The sequence below is a fragment of the Balaenoptera acutorostrata genome, chromosome 12 (assembly GCF_949987535.1).
Source record: "Balaenoptera acutorostrata chromosome 12, mBalAcu1.1, whole genome shotgun sequence".
NCBI classification, from domain to species: Eukaryota; Metazoa; Chordata; class Mammalia; order Artiodactyla; family Balaenopteridae; genus Balaenoptera; species Balaenoptera acutorostrata.
The window spans coordinates 67837928-67857504 of record NC_080075.1 but is presented as its reverse complement, the minus strand read 5'-3'; the positions used below and the strand labels follow the sequence as shown (position 1 = coordinate 67857504).

The following is a 19577-nucleotide window of genomic DNA, read 5'->3' as shown; positions in this document are numbered from 1 at the left end:
AGTACACTCTGCTTGCTTTCAACTCCTAATGATTGGTCTAGGGTATATTCACTTCTCCCTCTCTCTCTCTTTCTCTCCATTTTTGATGTTACCATTTTCCCTTAAAGACAACTTCTCATACCAGTTTAACTTATGACCAAGTGCCCATGACTTTCAGGTGTGAAATACATGAAATTTAGAAAGTGGAGAGAGAAAATGGCAAGTGAAAGGGTAGGACACTGCTTTAGAGGTCATTCACCTCAATTTCTGGGGGAGCGTGAAAGCTTACAAAGTGCCAGTTTGTCTCCGAGCTCATTGTTTCTGTGCACGTTCACACACACACACATACACGGTAGAAGCTCGGGCTTGCTTTCATTCAGTCCCATTCTCCCAGCACTCAATGTCCTGCCGTTGTCTTCCAGACTGCTTTGGTACAGTTTGCCCCTGAGGAATGAACCTGATACTTGTGTTCGGCTAATGGTACCTGAAACTAGCAGCCTCCTCAAATGCTTGAAATTAAACAAAATACTCTTTTGATAAAGCCATATACTCAGAGTGTTTGGAGTGCAAAAGATCATTTAGAAAACCATTTCGTAGATGAGTGCCTTTGTGTTTAAATGACTTGTTTGTTGGAGGTTGACCTAGAACAGCATGCAGGCCACTTCACCTATCAGCACTCTTTTTCTTGTAAAGGACTCCAGTTCATTTGACTATAATGGGATTATTCCAGAATGAGTCACTAGAAATAATCCTGCTCTGAAAAACCTAGAGATGAATTGTAAATAAGTCCCTGTATTTGGAGTGAGTTAGCAAATAAGAGAGTACTTTGAATTCAGTAGAGGAAATAGACAAATTAATTTGATGTTCTTGGTTTTATTGGTAGGTGAATCTTTAGGTGGTTGTCATATTTAAGGTAGGAACAAGTATATTCTGTGCAGGAGTGAAAATAGGTTAGAATTCTGTTTTTAATCTTTATCATACACATGGCCTATTCGAGTTCTTATAAAGCATAGCTGTACTTGTACAGGGGCTTATTTATGGTATCAGATTCAAATAAATGTTCATTCTCTGCTCTCTCCGGTGGTCTCTGCCATTTTGGAGAGTATCTGAGTACCAGAGACACTGTGAGATCATCTAAAAGTATCTGAAATACATAATAAATCTGTTTATTAATAAATCAGGTAGTATTTACCGAGCACTGATTAATACGTTTTAGCTAGATGCAGTAAGTACAGCAAACAGCATGAGTTTTGTTTGAAAATCAAATGTCTTGCATGTAATTAAGACTTCATGAAAGTAAATGTTGGGATGTTGCTTTTGGCTTTTAATTATTAAATAAGCATTATTTATTTTTTCTTTCCAAAGGAAGAAAAAGAATTTGATAAAAGGGAAAAGTTGCCCCCCTTAATGAAGTAATTCAGTGAACCTTCTATTTATGTATTGTAACCATATGTATTCAGCCAGAAGTTTTTCTTCTCTTCTCTCTCTCCTACAACTAAATAGCTTTGGGCAGAAGCATGCAACCTTTTTGCTATTAAGTTTCTCTGAAGTAAGGCCAGAAAGCTTTAAAAATATTTTGATCAAGATGGTTTAGGAGTCTGGTTATGACTCAATTTGTTCTGACTGATTTGATTGAATAACATCTTGGATTGTCAAAGCAGTGATGTAATGAGTGTTTTCTCATTCTGCAGGATATTCTTAGACTAACAAATATATCTCCCACCTACTATAATATAGAGAACTTCCCTTCTCCCCCAGTTGAGGAGCAGTTCCCCTGCTCAGAAACTGGTCTCCTCTTACTTATAGTGGGATTTGTTAGATTCTTGTCCTTTTCTTTCTCCTGAGGAAGTTTGAACTTGCTACCTCTTACTTTTTTTGTTGTTGTTGAAATTTTCAATTTTAATTTCATAAAAACTTGAAAAAAATTTCAAACTTACAGAAAAGTTTTAAGTACAGGACCAACTGTCTTTTGTATCCTGAAGTTTTGGAAAGTAAGTTGTAAACATAGTGCTTCATCGTCCTCAAATACATGGACGCTCTCCTACATAAGTACAATATGTGCATTAACACCAGAAAATTAACACTGACGTATTGCTGCCATCTAATCCTTATAAGACAGGCCTGTGAAAACTAGTCAATTGCCAAAAAAAGAAAATTTGAGCGCTGCACTATGCAAAAAAGGTCATGATAATTCACAGTTGAGAGGTCTCCGTATAAAACAGAAAAAACATATATGCGTACTGTATGGCAAATGAGGAGGCAGGTGAAGATGATCATGGTAATGGGACTGCTGTCTGTGTGTTTGCCTGGGACTCCAGAGCGTCTGCATTCACTTTGATGCTGAATATGTGAGGTCTTGTGATGACTTATCATGTGATGACCAGTTAGTGCCTGCCTTTGGCTTTGCATTTGGCCCTGGCACCTTTTCTCAGAGTCAGCCATCTTGGTCTTGTTGGTCTGCTTCTTGACATAGCCTCTTCGAGTTCAGCTACTTAGTACAAAGTGCAGGTATTTCCGACCAGCAGAGGGATTCCTCAGTGCATGCAGGTTGAAGCTGTCCACTGCACCTTAAGGGTGATCTCACATGAATGAATGTCCTGCCCTATGTCTCTCTTGCTGAAGAGTAAGAGAACTCACCCTCTGTGATCAAATAGACACGCTTTGATTTCACTTTATTTGTTAGAAAATTCCTAAATGAAGTTCTTCATGTAATTTTTCTCTGATTTATGTTAGAAAGTGCCGTTGTCACAGTGACAGTATGGCTGTGAAATAGATACGCTGAAGAACAGTTTTTCTTAGAAAAAGTAAAAATGCTGATTAATAAGGCTAGTTCTTTGAAAGAACTATTATAGGAAACCCCAATTTAAAAAACTATTTTCCTGGTAAGTTTTAAATGTACAAATTTACATAAATGTTGATTAACTTAAAGTTTTTTTAAAACATTTAAAGAAATTCAAGGACTTCCCTGGTGGCGCCGTGGTTAAGAATCTACCTGCCAATGCAGAGGACAAGGGTTCGATCCCTGGTTTGGGAAGATCCCACATGCCGCGGAGCAACTAAGCCCGTGTGCCACAACTACTGAGTCTGCACGCCCTAGCGCCCGCGTGCCACAACTACTGAGTCCATGTGCCGCAACTACTGAAGCCCACGTGCTCTAGGGCACGAGTGCCTCAACTACTGAGCTCGCATGCTGCAACTACTGAAGCCTGCACTCCTAGAGCCCATGCTCTGCAACTAGAGAAGCCACCGCAATGAGAAGCCCGCGCACTACAACAAAGAGTAGCCCCTGCTCACCGCCACTAGAGAAAAGCCCGTGTGCAATGAAGACCCAATGCAGCCAAAAATAAAAAAAATTTTTTTTAATTAAAAAAAAAATGAAATTCAAGAAAAAATTCACACATCCCATTACCTTATCAAAGTAACTTGTGTTCTTTATTGTTTATATGTCTGTTTGTATAATTTTTGCAATAAGAATCTTGTTTATATTAAAAAGTTATTGCACATATAGATTCTGATTATGATACGTGCTCTTAAGGCTCTTGCAGACCAATTTGAAGATAAGACTACGTCTGTATTGGAACGTCTGAAGATTTTCTATTGCTGTCAAGTGCCACCTCATTGGGCCATTCAGGTATTTTTGTTGTTGTTGTCATTGGGTATGGAAAATACTTCGCATTTGAAAGATAAATGCATTAGATGTTTATGTTTGAGTTTTCAAATATTTCAGTGAAAAGAATAAAGGTATCTAGCTGAGGATTGCCAGTTACTTCAAACTGCTATTTGAGTAAAGTGATATTAGACTTTTATAACATTAAAAAAAAAATTTAAACTAGATTAACTAGAGCCACAGAAGTCTTCATTTTCAATGTTTAAAAGCCCTTTAAGGACCTTCTGCTAAAGAATGAACCTTTTAAGCAAGTTGTGTACAAAAGGTAAAGGAAGGCATTTATTCGGTACTTGATATTGTGAGATACCCTTAACTACTCTCCTCTTTCTGATGATATGAGAATACCTAGTTTAGCTCCCACACCATGGTTCTCCTGTGTAAGAGGCGTCGGTTCTCTATTTTGTAAAATTTTAAGCACTGAAGGCCACTTAAGATATGTGGTCCAGTTTCTTAATTCTACAGAAAAGAAAATTGAGGCCCAGTGCAATTAACTACACTTTTCCAATGTTGATCATATAGCTGTTCATGAACTACATCTCTAGTTTCCCAACTTTTAGTCTAGTTTACCTCCTTTCCTCTATCTCCATTGGGTTGTAATTATACCAAATAATAACAGCCAGCTTTTACTGCACATTTATTATGAGGTACACATTTTGTTCTGCCTTTCACACACATTATCTTACTTTATTGCAACAATTTTGTGAAATAGCCCCATTTTACAGATGTGAAAGCTATGGTGCAGAGAGACTAAGTGGAGTTAAATGATGCTAGCCAGAAATTTCTAGATGATTTAGTAACTATTGTCATTTTAACCAGCTTCCTGTCCTCTCTTGTGGATTATGCACATAGGTAGTGATTTAGAATTATAAATGCCAACCCACAATTCAATGACTCAGAATCTCCATCATAAGATTTCTTAGAGAGTAGGTTATATTCTTAAGCACAGTGTAAATGAGGGGGTTTACTACACATTGGGATTCATTTTATCTATTGAAGGCATCTCAATAAAACATAGGCACCAAAAAAGCTTTGTTATAGCATCTCAAAAGGAGTAGCTTCTTCATCAGGAAGGTGTTAAAAACTGGAACTTTTTGGCATGTTTTTGACCCTGATCTGTGAAATTTAAGTGCTTTGTACTGTGTGATTTGTGGTGTATAAACATCTCAGACTGTTATTATGACAAAACATGTCTTTTGAGGGTGTAGCTGTTACTCTGTTTCTGAACAGAAGCATTAGGAAAATTAAATACTGTTCAAATAAACTTAGAATGTAGGCTAAGTGTTTATTTTATCTGCTTAGGAAGCTGTGGATTTTAGGATATTTGGGCAGTTAGATAAACATCCTCTTTCATTAAGAAATTAAATCATTTTTCTTTCATAATAGGGAGTAACCATATCTTTATGTATTATTTTTAAAGATCAAGAAATAACACATTAGTTTATTATAAAAAGAGAATTCATCTTTACTGCTAGCTAAAGATCATATCAGCTTAGATGTCATAACTTTCTTCATCTATTAAATGAAAAGATTAAACTACTTACTGCATGAGCATTAAGATTTATTCCAGCTCCCACATGCTATGTTCAGGTTTTAAAAATGTCCAACCACATATTCTAAAATAGCCAAATTCTCTTGTATTTCATGGGATACAGAAGAATTGGGCCATCCCTTTTATTTATTTCGATAATATGTTAGCTTATAATTTTCAGGCATATTTCATTTTACTTTCTAAGTTTGTCAGTCCTGCATGTTCCATGTCCATTAGCCTCTTAACTCTTAAATATGTATTGAATTTTGAAAGCAGACCTTATTCAAGAGTCTCACCTACTTTTTAAACCTTTTTTTAAATTATTTTTATTTATTTATTTATGGCTGTGTTGGGTCTTCGTTTCTGTGCGAGGGCTTTCTCTATTTGCGGCAAGTGGGGGCCACTCTTCATCGCGGTGCGCGGGCCTCTCACTATCGCGGCCTCTCTTGCTGCGGAGCACAGGCTCCAGACGCGCAGGCTCAGCAATTGTGGCTCACGGGCCCAGTCGCTCCGCGGCACGTGGGATCTTCCCAGACCAGGGCTCGAACCCGTGTGCCCTGCATTAGCAGGCAGATTCTCAACCACTGCGCCACCAGGGAAGCCCTAAACCTTTTTTTTAAAATAATTAATTAATTAATTAATTTATGGCTGTGTTGGGCCTTCGTTGCTGTACGAGGGCTTTCTCTAGTTGCGGCGAGCGGGGGCCACTCTTCATCGCGGTGCGCGGGCCTCTCACTATCGCGGCCTCTCTTGTTGCGGAGCACAGGCCCCAGACACGCAGGCTCAGTAGTTGTGGCTCACGGGCCCAGCTGCTCCGCGGCATGTGGGATCCCCCCAGACCAGGGCTCGAACCCGTGTCCCCCGCACTGGCAGGCAGACTCCCAACCACTGCGCCACCAGGGAAGCCCTAAACCTTTTTAATATTGTTTTTCTATTCCTGCAGGTTGGACCACTTATAATATACAGTATGTTTATTTTTGAATATATTTAACCTTCACTCACCTTACCACAATTTGCACCCTTTTATCTGCCAAGGACTGGGAAATTAGTAGCTAAGTTTTTTAGGATGTGCTTAAAACAAATTAGTGTTTTCATTTTCCTCAGCTATATGCCCAGAAGTGGAATTACTGGATCATATGGTGGTTCTATTTTCAGTTTCCTGAGGAACCTCCATGCAGTTTTCTGTAGTGGCTGCACCAGTTTACATTCCCACCAACAGTGCACAAGAGTTCCCTTTTCTCCACACACTCAGCAACACTTATCTCTTGTCTTTCTGATAATGGCCATTCTAACTAGAGTTTTAAAAATTGATTTATTGGATATCAGCTTTACAACAGATTGTCGTATATAGAATCTCTAGGTAATGAAGAAATACAGATTTTGCCTTTTAAGTTCTGAATTCTTGGGAAAAAATTGATATATTGAGTGTTTTGAACAGTTCCTATATTGTTTTTTAATTCCTTACCCCCTCTAAAGAGGCTTGCTAAAGTAAAAGTAAGTATTGAATGATTGCAAATTTCTAATTAGTAGAGGTTGAATTACAGAAATTAGGCATTTAATACAGTAAGCAGATGCTTAAAATGGCGGATTGGATATACCTACAAGTGGAACAGGAATCTGTCTTTGTGTAAAGGATTATTCATTATTTTAACTTGATTTTCTAGCGCCAGCTTGCAAGTTTACTCTTTGAGTTGGGATGTACCAGTTCAGCCCTTCAGATATTTGAGAAGCTAGAAATGTGGGAAGATGTTGTCATTTGTTATGAAAGAGCTGGGCAGCATGGAAAGGTATGTAATAGTAAAATTCTGTGTACTGGCCAGGGCCTTTCATCTTTGAGCGTCTTCTCGCTTGTTTTGTTTTTTAAGCCTACTTTTGCCAACAGTTCACTTATATTCCTTTTTTCACTTTTTTCCCCAGAAATCTTTTTAATGTTTTCTCTGATTTCCATTGGGGCAAATTATCTTGTCTGTATGTGTATGTGTATATAAAAGAGAAAAGCAAGGCCCAAAACTGATACAGTATTTGCTCTTTGTGAATAAATAATGAAAGCTTTAAACACATTGCACCTTGTGATCTCTTTCTTTTATTAACTCTCCTTCTGTAGACAACTTCAAAATGAACTATTAGGAATTATTTTAAGCACCACTGTGTTGCCTTATGATCAGAGGCTGTGGGTCTGAAGGAAGGTTACCTAAGAGGGAGGGCAGCTGGCTTGGCCTGTAGACAATCCAAAGGGTGTGACAACCCACCCTGACTTGGGGCAGAAGAGTTGTCAAGTGTGTAATGCACATTTAATTCCACCCTTAAGTTGGGTCAAGAGAGAAAATGTTGCCATATTTGCATCTGCTATTAATCTATTGTTTTTTTCCCTCATAAATGAAAAGAATTTTTAAAGAATAAAGAATAAAGGACTATGCAGTGTGTGTATGTTCAATGGACACGTTGAAATCATTTGTTAATTTTGGATTAAAATTTTAAATGGCTAAATTTCTATCATAAATGTAGTACACAGGCAGAATAAAACCCACAAATTGGATCATTTGTGTCTACAGTCAGCCTTTTGCCGTCACCCTGAAAAAGAGAAATGGTGGTACATGTGTGTCTGTTTCTTAATACCTTTCTAAGTGTGTGTATTTTAGACTAATGGTAGAAGTTACGTTTCTTTCACTAATCACTAATGTCAGTGAAGGTCTTTGAATTGTATTGGGTTAAGGAGAGACTACCATGGTGATAACATTTTACTATAGAAGATTATAGAATTATAATATTTTCATCCTGGGAAAGGGCTCCATAATCATCCATTCCATTTTCCTCCTTTTCCAGGTAAGGAAAGGAGTCTTTAACGATTCAGGTTAGGTTGCAAAGCTAGTTATTGATTAATAACTTAAGAGACCACATGACGTAGTAGTTAAAAGCATAGCCCAGACTGCCTGGATTCAAAAGCTAGCCTTGGCACGTGCTAGCTTTGTGACATTGGGGCAGGTTACTCAAACACCCCCCAGCCCCCAAGCCTCAGTTTCCTCATCTAGAGGCACATGATCTGTCTACCTTACAGGTTTTCGTGACATAATGTATGTAAACTACATAGAATGGTGCTTTCCTCATAGTGCTGTGTGAGTGTTTGCTGCTATTACTGATTCTAAGACATAATGTTTTTCACATTTTAACGTCTTTGAATTTGGAATGTATCTATCACTTGATGGCATCTGTCAGTCGCTGTCAGTCAGGTGGCCATTTGGCCAGGTTGTAATTGCTTGTGCTTGTACAAGTTTAGTTGTAGCTATATTTAGTATCATCATTTCAATTGAGTTATGTACACAGTGTCAGCTCTACATATGTTGGGTTTAATTGCCATTTAAGATATCTTCAAAAAGATTCCATTATGATATGGCATTGAAACACAAAGTTATGGAACACACAGTAAAGGACCAAAACAAAGTCAAGAGATGTGAATTTAACATTAGTGAAGTAAACATGTGCCATTGGCAAAATCATCACAGTTCCATTTACTTTTCTTTAATAACAACTAAATGCTTTATGGGAGCCAAGTAAGGAAGACATCCCAAAGTAAATGAAGCTGTGTTTTGTACTGAGATCTGTGAAAAAATGGTTGCCATTTAAAATGTCAAGCAGTGTATTGAAGGCAGGAAAAATTGCCAAATTTTTCTGAATAGATTTTAAAAATATCAAAGCACTGAGAGGCTGATGTGATTCATCTAAGGCATTGTGTCATAATTTAATTGAAAGCATTTTTTCTTTATTAGTTAAGAGTTAGTCTTACAATTGATGGCATCTCAAATTTGATGAAATATAGTATTATGTTTCTTCAGGGACTTAAGTATTTTTTTTAGTGCCCATTGTCTGGCACACAGGTAGTACTCAGATATTTGTTTAACAAAGAAATGAATGGATGAATGAATGGTATCTTGACTCCCAAGATACCATTGATATAATTCCCATTGCATCATTCTTCACATCGGTCAGTGAACAAATAAATAATAACTGTATATAGGGGGCTTCCCTGGTGGCGCAGTGGTTGAGAATCTGCCTGCTAATGCAGGGGACGCGGGTTCGAGCCGTGGTCTGGGAAGATCCCACATGCCACGGACCAGCTGGGCCCGTGAGCCACAACTACTGAGCCTGCGCGTCTGGAGCCTGTGCCCCGCAACGGGAGGGGCCGCGATAGTGAAAGGCCCGCGCACCGCGATGAAGAGCGGTCCCTGCACCGCGATGAAGAGTGGCCCCCACTTGCCGTAACTAGAGAAAGCCCTCGCACGAACCGAAGACCCAACACAGCCAAAAATAAAGAAATAAATAAGTAAAGTAGCTATAAAAAAAAAAAAAACTGTATATAAAAATATGGAAGTTTTTGAAATAGTGATTTTTGAAATAATTAAGCAAGTTGGTGAATCACAAATACCCAAAGCACATTTTGAAATATTAAATTTATTTAATTATTTTTAGAAAGTATGGAAAGTAGAGACTTTCTCTTATTGTAAAAGAAAAAAATATAATGAGTCCATTCCTTTGGATGGATGGACTATGGAATGGATTTGACTATGTTTCCTAAAGTAGTTGTGGTATTATTATTTTTTAAATTTGCACATAACCTTGTAAGAAATGTCTTATAGTAATGATAAATTCCTACGTTTTTAATCACTCTATAAAATGTGCATATTTTAATTTTTAGGAATGTATAGTCATTTACTTTGTCTCAAGTCTTTTGTGAGTTACAGCCAAACATCCTTCAAAATCTTGATTTTAGCTTTTTATTTGCCACATAAAAGACTTCCCTTACCTGTTTTTCTTATGCTGTATTTACAGATCAGCTTAATCATAGACCCTAAAAACGTTTGCATCAAGTTGGAAGCAAATGTTTTATTTCTAAAACAGCTAAGATTCTTTTAGTATTTGGTTGTGTGCCAGTAGTTGTCACCACATTTTGATTTAAGTAGAAGTTTGTGAAATTTTAATCCTTGCATTTAGTGCTTAATAGCATAATTTATTTTTAAAAGGCAAATTCGGAAGAGTATCTAAGTCTAATTATTGTGCTCTGGTGCTCATGTTTGCACCCCACTAGTAAGATCTCAGACTTTCTAATTTAAAAACTACCTACAGAAATTCTCGTTATTTAATGAACACTGGCAAAATAGCTAAGATTAATATTGCTTGACCTTGGGGTCAGAACTGGTTCTCATCTGCTAGCATTTAATTTTTTAAAGCTATTTGGCACACTTACTGCAGTTTCCCCAAGGCTTTTCTATAACAAAATTTTTATTTTGTTGCTCAAATTGGGTCCATAAGTGAAAAGACAAAGACTGAGCAGGCGTAAGCTGCCTGGAGAGGGCAGGGGGGAAGGAAGTGGAGAGATTCAGCTTGGGACCTCTCTTATTTTCTCTTGTTTCTAGGGAGCAAGGCTTACATGAGATGCAGAGCCTTATATTTCATTATGCTACAGTTGCAGATCATTGTAGCCTTTGGGCTTTAACATTTTTTTCCTTTAAATTGCCAAGTAAATCTTTTATTTCTAAAACAGCTGAGATTCTTTTTAACATTTGTTTGGGGTTTTGGGGTTTTTTCCTTCTAAGATAGTTTCTTTTTTTTTTTTTTTTTTTTTTAAAAGAGTACATTTTTTTTTTCTTTTTTTAAAATTTATTTATTTATGGCTGTGTTGGGTCTTCATTTCTGTGCGAGGGCTTTCTCTAGTTGTGGCAAGTGGGGGGCCACTCTTCATCGCGGTGCGCAGGCCTTTCACTGTCGTGGCCTCTCTTATTGCGGAGCACAGGCTCCAGTCGCGCAGGCTCAGTAATTGTGGCTCACGGGCCTAGTTGCTCCGCGGCATGTGGGATCTTCCCAGACCAGGGCTCGAACCCGTGTCTCCTGCATTAGCAGGCAGATTCTCAACCACTGCGCCACCAGGGAAGCCCCTAAGATAGTTTCTTTATATGATTTAAGAGAGTTCTCACGTGTTCTTTTCTCACACTACAGTCGAGCAAGCTTCCTAAAAGGCAAATCTGATCATGTTGTTCTGACTCTTCAGGAACTTCCCTGTGTCTCCAGGATTAACTCAAAGCTCTTTAGGGTGAATGGTCTTTACTTCATGATCTGACTTCTGCTTACCTTGCTAACTGCATTGTCTACCTACTCTTTAAAAAAAAATAAAATAAAATTACTTATTTATTTTGGCAGCGCCGGCTCTTAGTTGTGGCATGCGGGGTCTTTGTCGCTGCATGTGGGATCTTAGTTGCAGCATGCGGGATCTAGTTCCCTGACCAGGGATCAAACCCGAGCTTCCTGCATTGGGAGCACCGAGTCTTAGCCCCTGGACCACCAGGGAAGTCCCTACCTACTCTTTTATCTCTGCTTTGTCCCCCTTTGTACTCACTCATCCAGGTTGTGCCCAAAGTTCTGGTAGGACTAAACTACTTGTAATTCTTGATTTTTCAGCATTGTTTGACCTCAGAACCTTTGCACATGCTATTGTCTGTCTAGAACTTGTCCTCCTTCAGCTCACTCCTTATTCTTCAGACGTCTCTTTGGTGATTGCTTCCTACAATGAACTTTCCCTGAAATCTCCCTTGAAGATTTGGTGATATTCTCCTGTGTGCTCCTCCAACACCCAACAGTGCTCTTATCCTTCATGTACTGGCTTAGCTCACCTGCTAAGCTGTAAGCTGTTTAAGAACCAGACTTGTGTCTATATTATTTATAGCTGTCTCGCCAACACTCACCGCAGGCCCGGAGCCTAGGGAGAACTTAAATATATTTGCTGAATGAATGACTAGTAGGTGTTCGTAGAATAGTGATTGCATTGAAGCAAATCTCCAAGTACACACTCCTTATGGACTTTACATGTGGTGAAAGATACCTCTCCAACCCCTGCTATATATTTTCTCTCCAAAAACAAATTATGAGATCTCACCCCTCCCATTTCAACCTTTTAATTTTAGGAATAGAAATAGGAGCCTTCAAGAACTTTTATTTTTGCCCTGCAGATGCTAAGATACTGTGAGCATGCTGTTATTATGTAATGCAATTTTGAGAGCCTTTTATGTACTACATTCTTTATAGAATTATTTTGTCACTGTCATTTAATATTTGTAACAACCTACAAAGTATGAATTGTTTCTGCCACTCTACTGATTAGCCTTAGTAAGTGGCAGATTTTGGAATCCAAGCTCAGACCTTCCTTTCCTCTAAAGCCCACACTGCTTCCCCAACACCTGCCCCCCATCCTGGTTGTTGTTAATCCCTTAAAATTTGATGGTCAATTTGTAAGTTAAAACCTGCTGTGTTCACTTGAATGAGGAAGATAGGCAAAACAACTGAAAATGTAACTTGGTGTACAAATAGGAGATGATCAGCTAATTGGATAACAGGGGCTGTTTTTAATTATTCTGTTTTATCTTGGACCTGGAATATTTATGTTGGCAGTTATCCTTTGAAAAATCAAGCCAGAGCGTGGTACAGTTACACACATAAATGTAAAGAGCAATTAGTGAATAGTTGGCTCAGTCAGAGAGTGAATAAGACTAGGCATCACCCCATGGAAAAGGGGAGTGAGCAACTGGGGTGAGATGAAGTGTTTTGTACTTTTCACCTCTCAGTTGCCGCTCACAGAACAAGAATGTAGGCTAGGGATAAACTGCCTTTCTGCTAGAAGGATTGTATGTGACAGCCATAAGAGTACAAGGTTCTTTGGTGCTCTCTTAGTTCTGCCCTCTCGTCCCATTCACTGTGTCAAGGTCAGTAGAGCACCTTTCCAGTGGTCCAGGTCCCTGTTTTTGAGAACCAGTCTCTGCAGTAGTAAAAATTAGAATCCATTTTCCTCTGTGCTTCAGAGGAAAAGACTGAGTTAGACTATGCCCAAAGTTGTTTGAGCTGTACGCACCACACACACACACACACACACACACACACACTTTTAAAAACCTGAAGCTATTGTCAGATGGCCAAATCTAATTCATAGTACGACTTTAAATTCTTAGCCTGCCATTTTTTGGTCCCCTTGGAGCAAACCTCTAGTTGTTAAGCCTAATTCTGTCATTTCTGTAGTCCTGAAATGCACTTGTTATAATTAGTACCATCTCTGGGTCTAGAGCTCATTTCCCCACCTTCATTTTTTTGCCAGGAGAGCTTCCTGTAGTTGTTGGTCTACCAATTCCCCTACCTACATACTGATCAGATGCAGTGTCAGATGAGGGCCACTCTTATCACACATTAGAATTTTTAATTCCTTCCGCTCATTCACAAAATTGAGGCCCAAATCGCAGCCAAGAAGGGCAGTTTGTTTTGATAATTCCTTCTGACTCAAGTAGGAATAATTTTCCTGAAATGTTTTATTTTTCTTTTTATTAGATACTGAACTGAGCTTTCACCCATATTCTTTACCCCAAACCCAGGGCCTTGTCTCTAACAGGGTGCTTCCTGGAATCCTAGTGTGCTTAGGGTAGGGTCCCTGCTTCAAACCTGAATATCCCATATAACAGCTTGTAGAAAAATATACCTTCATAAATGTGAGTCCCAATATGGCATATTTTTTACTATATTAACTTTTTTCTTGCATATATCTAAAATTCTCAGTTACCTCTCAACACTGGACTGTTTGATCAAAAGGTACATCACCAGGGTACGGAACTCAGGCTGTCAGTTTTGCTCCTCGGTATTTTTAGTCCTAACGAGACTCACTTCTTAGGTGTGATCTCTTGGGTGAGAAGGGCCTGTGAAATTCACATTCTGCTGTATGACCTCTCTGTTGCTAGGACTAACTTGTTGTTAGATCAGTCCTAATTTAGTCATGCTCAGTGTTGATGTCAGCCAGAGCATGTCCCCAAAATGTTCTCCCTTTGTTCTCAGTAGGAAAAATATTTTATGTCTCTCTTTAGAATCTGAAGCCCTTTGTGATTTCAGTGTTAGTTTCAGTTGAATTCATCCAACATTTATAGAGTACCTGCTGTGTGCTGGGCAATGGTATTCCAAAGATGAGAGAGAAAAAAAAATTTACCTCCGAGGAGCTTATAGTCTGATAGTGCAGATATTTGTGAGCAGAATACTTTAGTATAGTTTGACAGATGCTAAGATGGAAGTGTGTAGATTCCAAGTTCTGTTTGGCCAGCAAAATATTTCTCCCTCTGCTATCCTTCTAGAAAGCAACAGTCTACTCAGTTTGTATCTTGTACAGATTCTTTCTCTGAGATCTCCAGGGCCGCCTCCTGTGATTCTACACATTTTCATAAAGAACTGATGTTTGGTTGAAATCAGCCTTGAGTGGAAAAATTCAGCTTTACCCCTGTAGCATCAGTACTTTTCCCCTTTGTCCTTACTTCCTCCAGTCTGTTACATGAACACCTGGGTACATAAACACCTGTTTAACAGTTGACAACAGCAATTCTTCTATCTTTGGAGAAACTGTACACAGTTGACTAGTATGATTATTTATAGAAAAATTTTTTTTTCTTTTTTTTTCTATTTTTCTCATCATTCTTTTTTTTTTTTTTTTAATTTTATAGCTACTGTATTTATTTATTTATTTATTTTTGGCTGTGTTGGGTCTTCGGTTCGTGCGAGGGCTTTCTCTAGTTGCGGCAAGTGGGGGCCACTCTTCATCGCGGTGCGGGGACCGCTCTTCATCGCGGTGCGCGGGCCTTTCACTATCGCGGCCCCTCCCGTTGCGGGGCACAGGCTCCAGACGCGCAGGCTCAGTAGTTGTGGCTCACGGGCCCAGCTGCTCCGTGGCATGTGGGATCTTCCCAGACCAGGGCTCGAACCCGTGTCTCCTGCATTAGCAGGCAGATTCTCAACCACTGCGCCACCAGGGAAGCCCTATAGAAAATTTTAATGTTTCTAGAAGCTGTTTCAAGTTCCTTTCCTTCTTCCTAGTAGTGAAGCCTCAAGCATCTTGCTTTCCAATCTGGTTTTCCAGTGGAGGGATTGAGAAAAAAACACAAACATTAGTTTAGGGCTTACTGTGTGCCTGACAAAATGCTAGGTACATTTCACATCTAATTCTTCATCTTAATTTTTGGATATAAATTTGTTATTTATTTATTTATTTGGCTGAGTTGGGTCTTCACTGCTGCGCGCGGGCTTTCTCTAGTTGCGGCGAGCGGGGGCTACTCTTCATTGTGGTGCGCGGGCTTCTCATTGCAGTGGCTTCTCTTGTTGCAGAGCACAGGCTCTAGGCGTGCGGGCTTCAGTAGTTGTGGCATGCAGGCTCAGTAGTTGTGGCTCGCGGGCTCTAGGGCGCAGTCTCAACAGTCGTGGCACACGGGCTTAGTTGCTCCGCGGCATGTGGGATCTTCCCAGACCAGGGCTCGAACCCGTGTCCCTTGCACTGGCAGGTGGATTCTTAACCACTGCGCCACCAGGGAAGTCCCTCACAGATCTTCTTATTGTTGGAAGTCTATAGAATGGATTATGCAACACAGTTTTCTAGGGACACGTTAGGACTCTTTTGGTTGTAAGAGAACTAACGTATACTAGCTTAGGCAAAAAAAGGAATTTATAGGTTCATGCAACTGAAAATTCTAGTAGACCCATCATGATAGCCTTATCCAGGGGCTGAGATGATGTTCTCTCTCCAAGAGCCAGACAAGATGGCCCCTGGAAGCTCAAGGTTAGTAATCCCAGTGGAAAAATACAGTCAATTCCATGGCTGTAACAGAAAAGTTCTGAACTGCCCGAGGCATGTGCCCTTGCCTCTGATAGGCCCTACCTGTACCACATGGAATGGTTTCCCCTCAGGGAAGAGGAGTTCTGTAATCAGAAGATCAGAGAATGGATGCTGAGCAGGAAAAAGAGCAACTGATGTCCACTGTAGGGTGGGAGCTTAATTTTCTAAATCTAAAGTTGCAAGAGGTGTTTTGTTTGGCTTACATAGTGTTTTGGAAAAAAATTAGAGTAAGCATTTTCAGGCAATTTCATCTAAAATTCTAGATTTCTTCTCTTATAGAATCAAATGATGTGGAAACACTGGGGCAAATTCCCATATTATTGTGCTAACTGGCTGGAGTTGAGGAGTGGCTCCTTCCTTTGTATGTTCAATTGCCAGCCTACTTTATTCATTTTCAATAATTGGCAAGAATCTCTGGGCATTTGAGTGAGTGACCCTTGCTCTAAGCACTGCAGGTTTTCCTGGTAAAGTAAGGAGAGTGTTATTCCAGCCATAATTCATAAGGTTCTGTGTAAGTCTTGGCTGACTTAATTTTATGCTGAGATTCACTGTGCCTAGTCATTGCTGCAAAGTTGTATTAAGAATAGTAATTAGTTGTGTGGAATTACAAAATAAAATAGATATATAAGATATGTATATATGTGTGGGTAAGGGAATGGTCTTTGGGGTTTGCAGGTTCCTGTAGGCACCCCAGGTTCATTGCAGCCATTTGCCACTTGAAGTATGCTTTTGCATGTTTGGGAATGTATTTTTATGCTACTTCATAGATGTTAAGATGACAAATTTCTTGTATTGTGTAAGAACATACATCTGTGTTTTCCAGTAGGGAAGCCAGAAATACCAAAGTTTTTCACATTCTGTGAAGATTTCTGACCACCCACATTTTGACACTGCAAAAGTGATATTACAAGCCCTTATGCTTTATTTATGTTCACTGGGCACATCTTTTGTAGTTCTTTATTTGGTAATAAATTATATAAATTGAGTGGATAAGTGGAGGAGGGAAGAGAAAATAGAACATTTTGGAGAGAGTGAGGAAGACTGAGGGTGTGACTAATTGAAGATATATTGCCTGCAAGCATTGCCCTTGGGGAAGATAAGTTTGTCGGCAAGATGAAGAGGTGTAAGTGCTCAAGGAGAAAGAATTGACTTATCTAAAGAAACGTGGGATAGGAATTTGAGGAAAAAAGAGGCCAATTTAGACTAAGCAGAGTCACTGCTCTAGTGTTCCTTACCTTCTTCTGGAAGCTGCCCCACTCTGGCCCTCAAGACCCATCTTCCAGTGGATAAAATACCCAGAATTGATATTATTTATTATTGATATATAGGCATTTATAACTATAAATTTTCCTCTAAGCACTGCTTTCACTGTATCCCATAAGTTTTGGCATATTATATATTTGTTTCCATTTATCTCAAAGTGTTTTCAATTTCCCTGTGATTTCTTTTTTGACTTACTGTTTATTTAACAGTGTGTTGTTTAATTTCCACATATTTGTGAATTTCTCAAATTTCTTTGTTACTGATTTCTAATTTCGTCCCATTGTAGTTGGAGAATATACTTTGTGTGACTTCTACACTTTCAGATTTATTGAGACATTTTATGACCTAACATCTAGTATATCTTCTGGAGAATGTTCTGTGTGCACTTGAGAAGAATGTGTATTCCACTGTTGTTGGACAGAGTGTCCTTTAAGTGTCTGTTTGGTCTAGTTGGTTTATAGCATTGTTCAAGTCTTCTATTTCTGTCTTCTGTATAGTTGTTCTATTCATTATTGAAAGTTGGATATTGAAGTCTCCAAATATTATTGTTGAATTTGTGTTTCTCCCTTCAGATCTGTCAGTTTTTGCTTCATGTAATTTGGGGCTCTGTTGTTAGATGAGTATATACTCGTAACTATTCTATCTTCTTAATGGAGTGAATATTTATCATTAAAATATGCCTTTCTTTGTTCTAGTAACAATTTTTGTCTTAAGGTGTATTTTGTCTTATATTAGTATAGCCACTCCAGCTTTCTTTTGGTTACTGTTTCCACGATGTGTCATCTTCCTTTTTATTTCTTAAAAATTTTCAATCTGTTTGTATGTCTGAATCTAAAGTGTGTCCCTTGTAGACAGCATTTAGTTGAATCATAATTTTAAAATCCTTTCTGCCGATCTTGCCTTTGATTGGAGTATTTAATCCCATTACATTTAATTTAATTACTGATAGTGTAGGATGTATGTTGGTCATTTTTTTGTTTTCTATATGTTGTATGTCTTTTTTATTTCCCCATTACTGCCTTCTTTTTGGCTAAATGGATGTTTTCTATTTCTAGTATACCATTTTAATTCCGTTGTCATTTCTTTTCCTTTTTTTTCTTTTTGAGTTACTTTCTTAGTCCTTGTACTAGGCATTATTTAAAATAGCAGATTTTAAGTGTCTTTTAAGTCCATCATATGGACATCCTCAGGGATGGTTTCTACTTTTTTTTCCCATGTAAGGGCCATACTTTCTTGTTTCTTTGTGTAGTCTCAGATTGGTTAGCTTAATGGTCAGCTAATGATTGGACAGAAAATTCCTTAAATGCCTAAATTAAGAAGTCTCCCGGTCTTTGCTGGTGGGCTCTGGGTGTGTGTGTGTTGGGGTGTGCTTTCAACACTCAGCCAGGCAGTTGACACTTCTGCCTTAGCATTCACTAACTGCTTGTGCAAAGCCTCAGGGTCAGCCTGAGGTGAGAGCATAGGGCCTCCTCAGGTCTTTCCTGAACATGTGCACAGCCCTACAAATGCATGGACTTCTAGATTCCCACCAATATGGTGGAATTTTTCAAAGCCCTTATGTATATCTCATTCCCTTATTTTCCTTTAAGTGTTTTGTATAGCCTATTGTTTGCCCCAGCTGTTACTACCTCAGGCAGCTGCAGCATTAATCAATTGTCTCTAATTGTTTTTGACAAAGGGTCGTCACTGGACAAGTTCAGAGTTAGGTTAAATAAAGACAGCTTTGCAAGTGGGCTCTTCCAGGGAAGCACCAGACAATCTTCTGGGAATGAAAGTTCAGAGGAGCTCCAAACCCATTTTGTTCCCTCAGGTGGCTGCTTGGCTGATAATTTTCCCATGATAATATGCTGTTGGTTTTCAAGGCTAGTGCAGAACTGGAGAAGAGGGAATAGGAATGGTACATGTTAAAATGACACAAAGCTTGCTGTTCTTACCAAGAGTTTTATCATTTTCTTGAATAAACACTCCCTGGGTTATTTCAAATCTTTGATTAATTTCCAGAGTTCTGAAAAAGTAACACTTTTTCCAGTTTTCTTTGTTGCTTTTGTGGTGCAGGGAAATTTTAGAGGTCCTTATACCACCATTTTTGCTGATGTGAAAATAGGAAAAGTATTGAACCTGAAATCAAGGTCCTGTTTTTCAACTTAGTATTTTTTGGTTTTGGGCTTACCAGTTGATCGAGGAATCTAAACTTGTATTTCTTTGTCTTAAAAATGGGCATATTAATATCTACCTCTCAGAATTATTACAGAGATTAAGTGAGATAATGCATTTAATAATGTGCTGAATAAAAACTAGTCTGTAAATACTGTCAGATGGAAGGACACATAAGGCATTTAAAAGGAAAAATGAAAAAAAAGATTTTATCATTCAGGTTTTGTTTATGAAAGCAGAGCCACTTTGAGTATTTTGGGGAATAGAGGTTCGCTAAAAGAATTAGATATTACACAAATGTGGGAAGGAAAATG

The 19577-nt window shown here is 38.7% G+C and overlaps 1 protein-coding gene across 5 annotated transcripts in view; it reads left to right on the top strand.

Annotated features, from left to right (window-relative positions):
• Positions 1-19577, top strand: part of TTC27 (tetratricopeptide repeat domain 27) — a 177362-nt gene that overhangs the window by 96933 nt on the left and 60852 nt on the right. For 2 of the 5 annotated variants that reach the window (XM_007191387.2, XM_007191390.2), the window contains exons 11-12: positions 3515-3610; positions 6839-6961. The exons of 1 other annotated variant lie outside the window; for it this stretch is intronic. In XM_007191387.2, coding sequence (XP_007191449.2) covers positions 3515-3610; positions 6839-6961 — 219 coding nt within the window. The remainder of the gene's footprint in view (positions 1-3514; positions 3611-6838; positions 6962-19577) is intronic. 2 more of the 5 variants (XM_007191388.2, XM_007191389.2) reach the window with 2 other exon arrangements.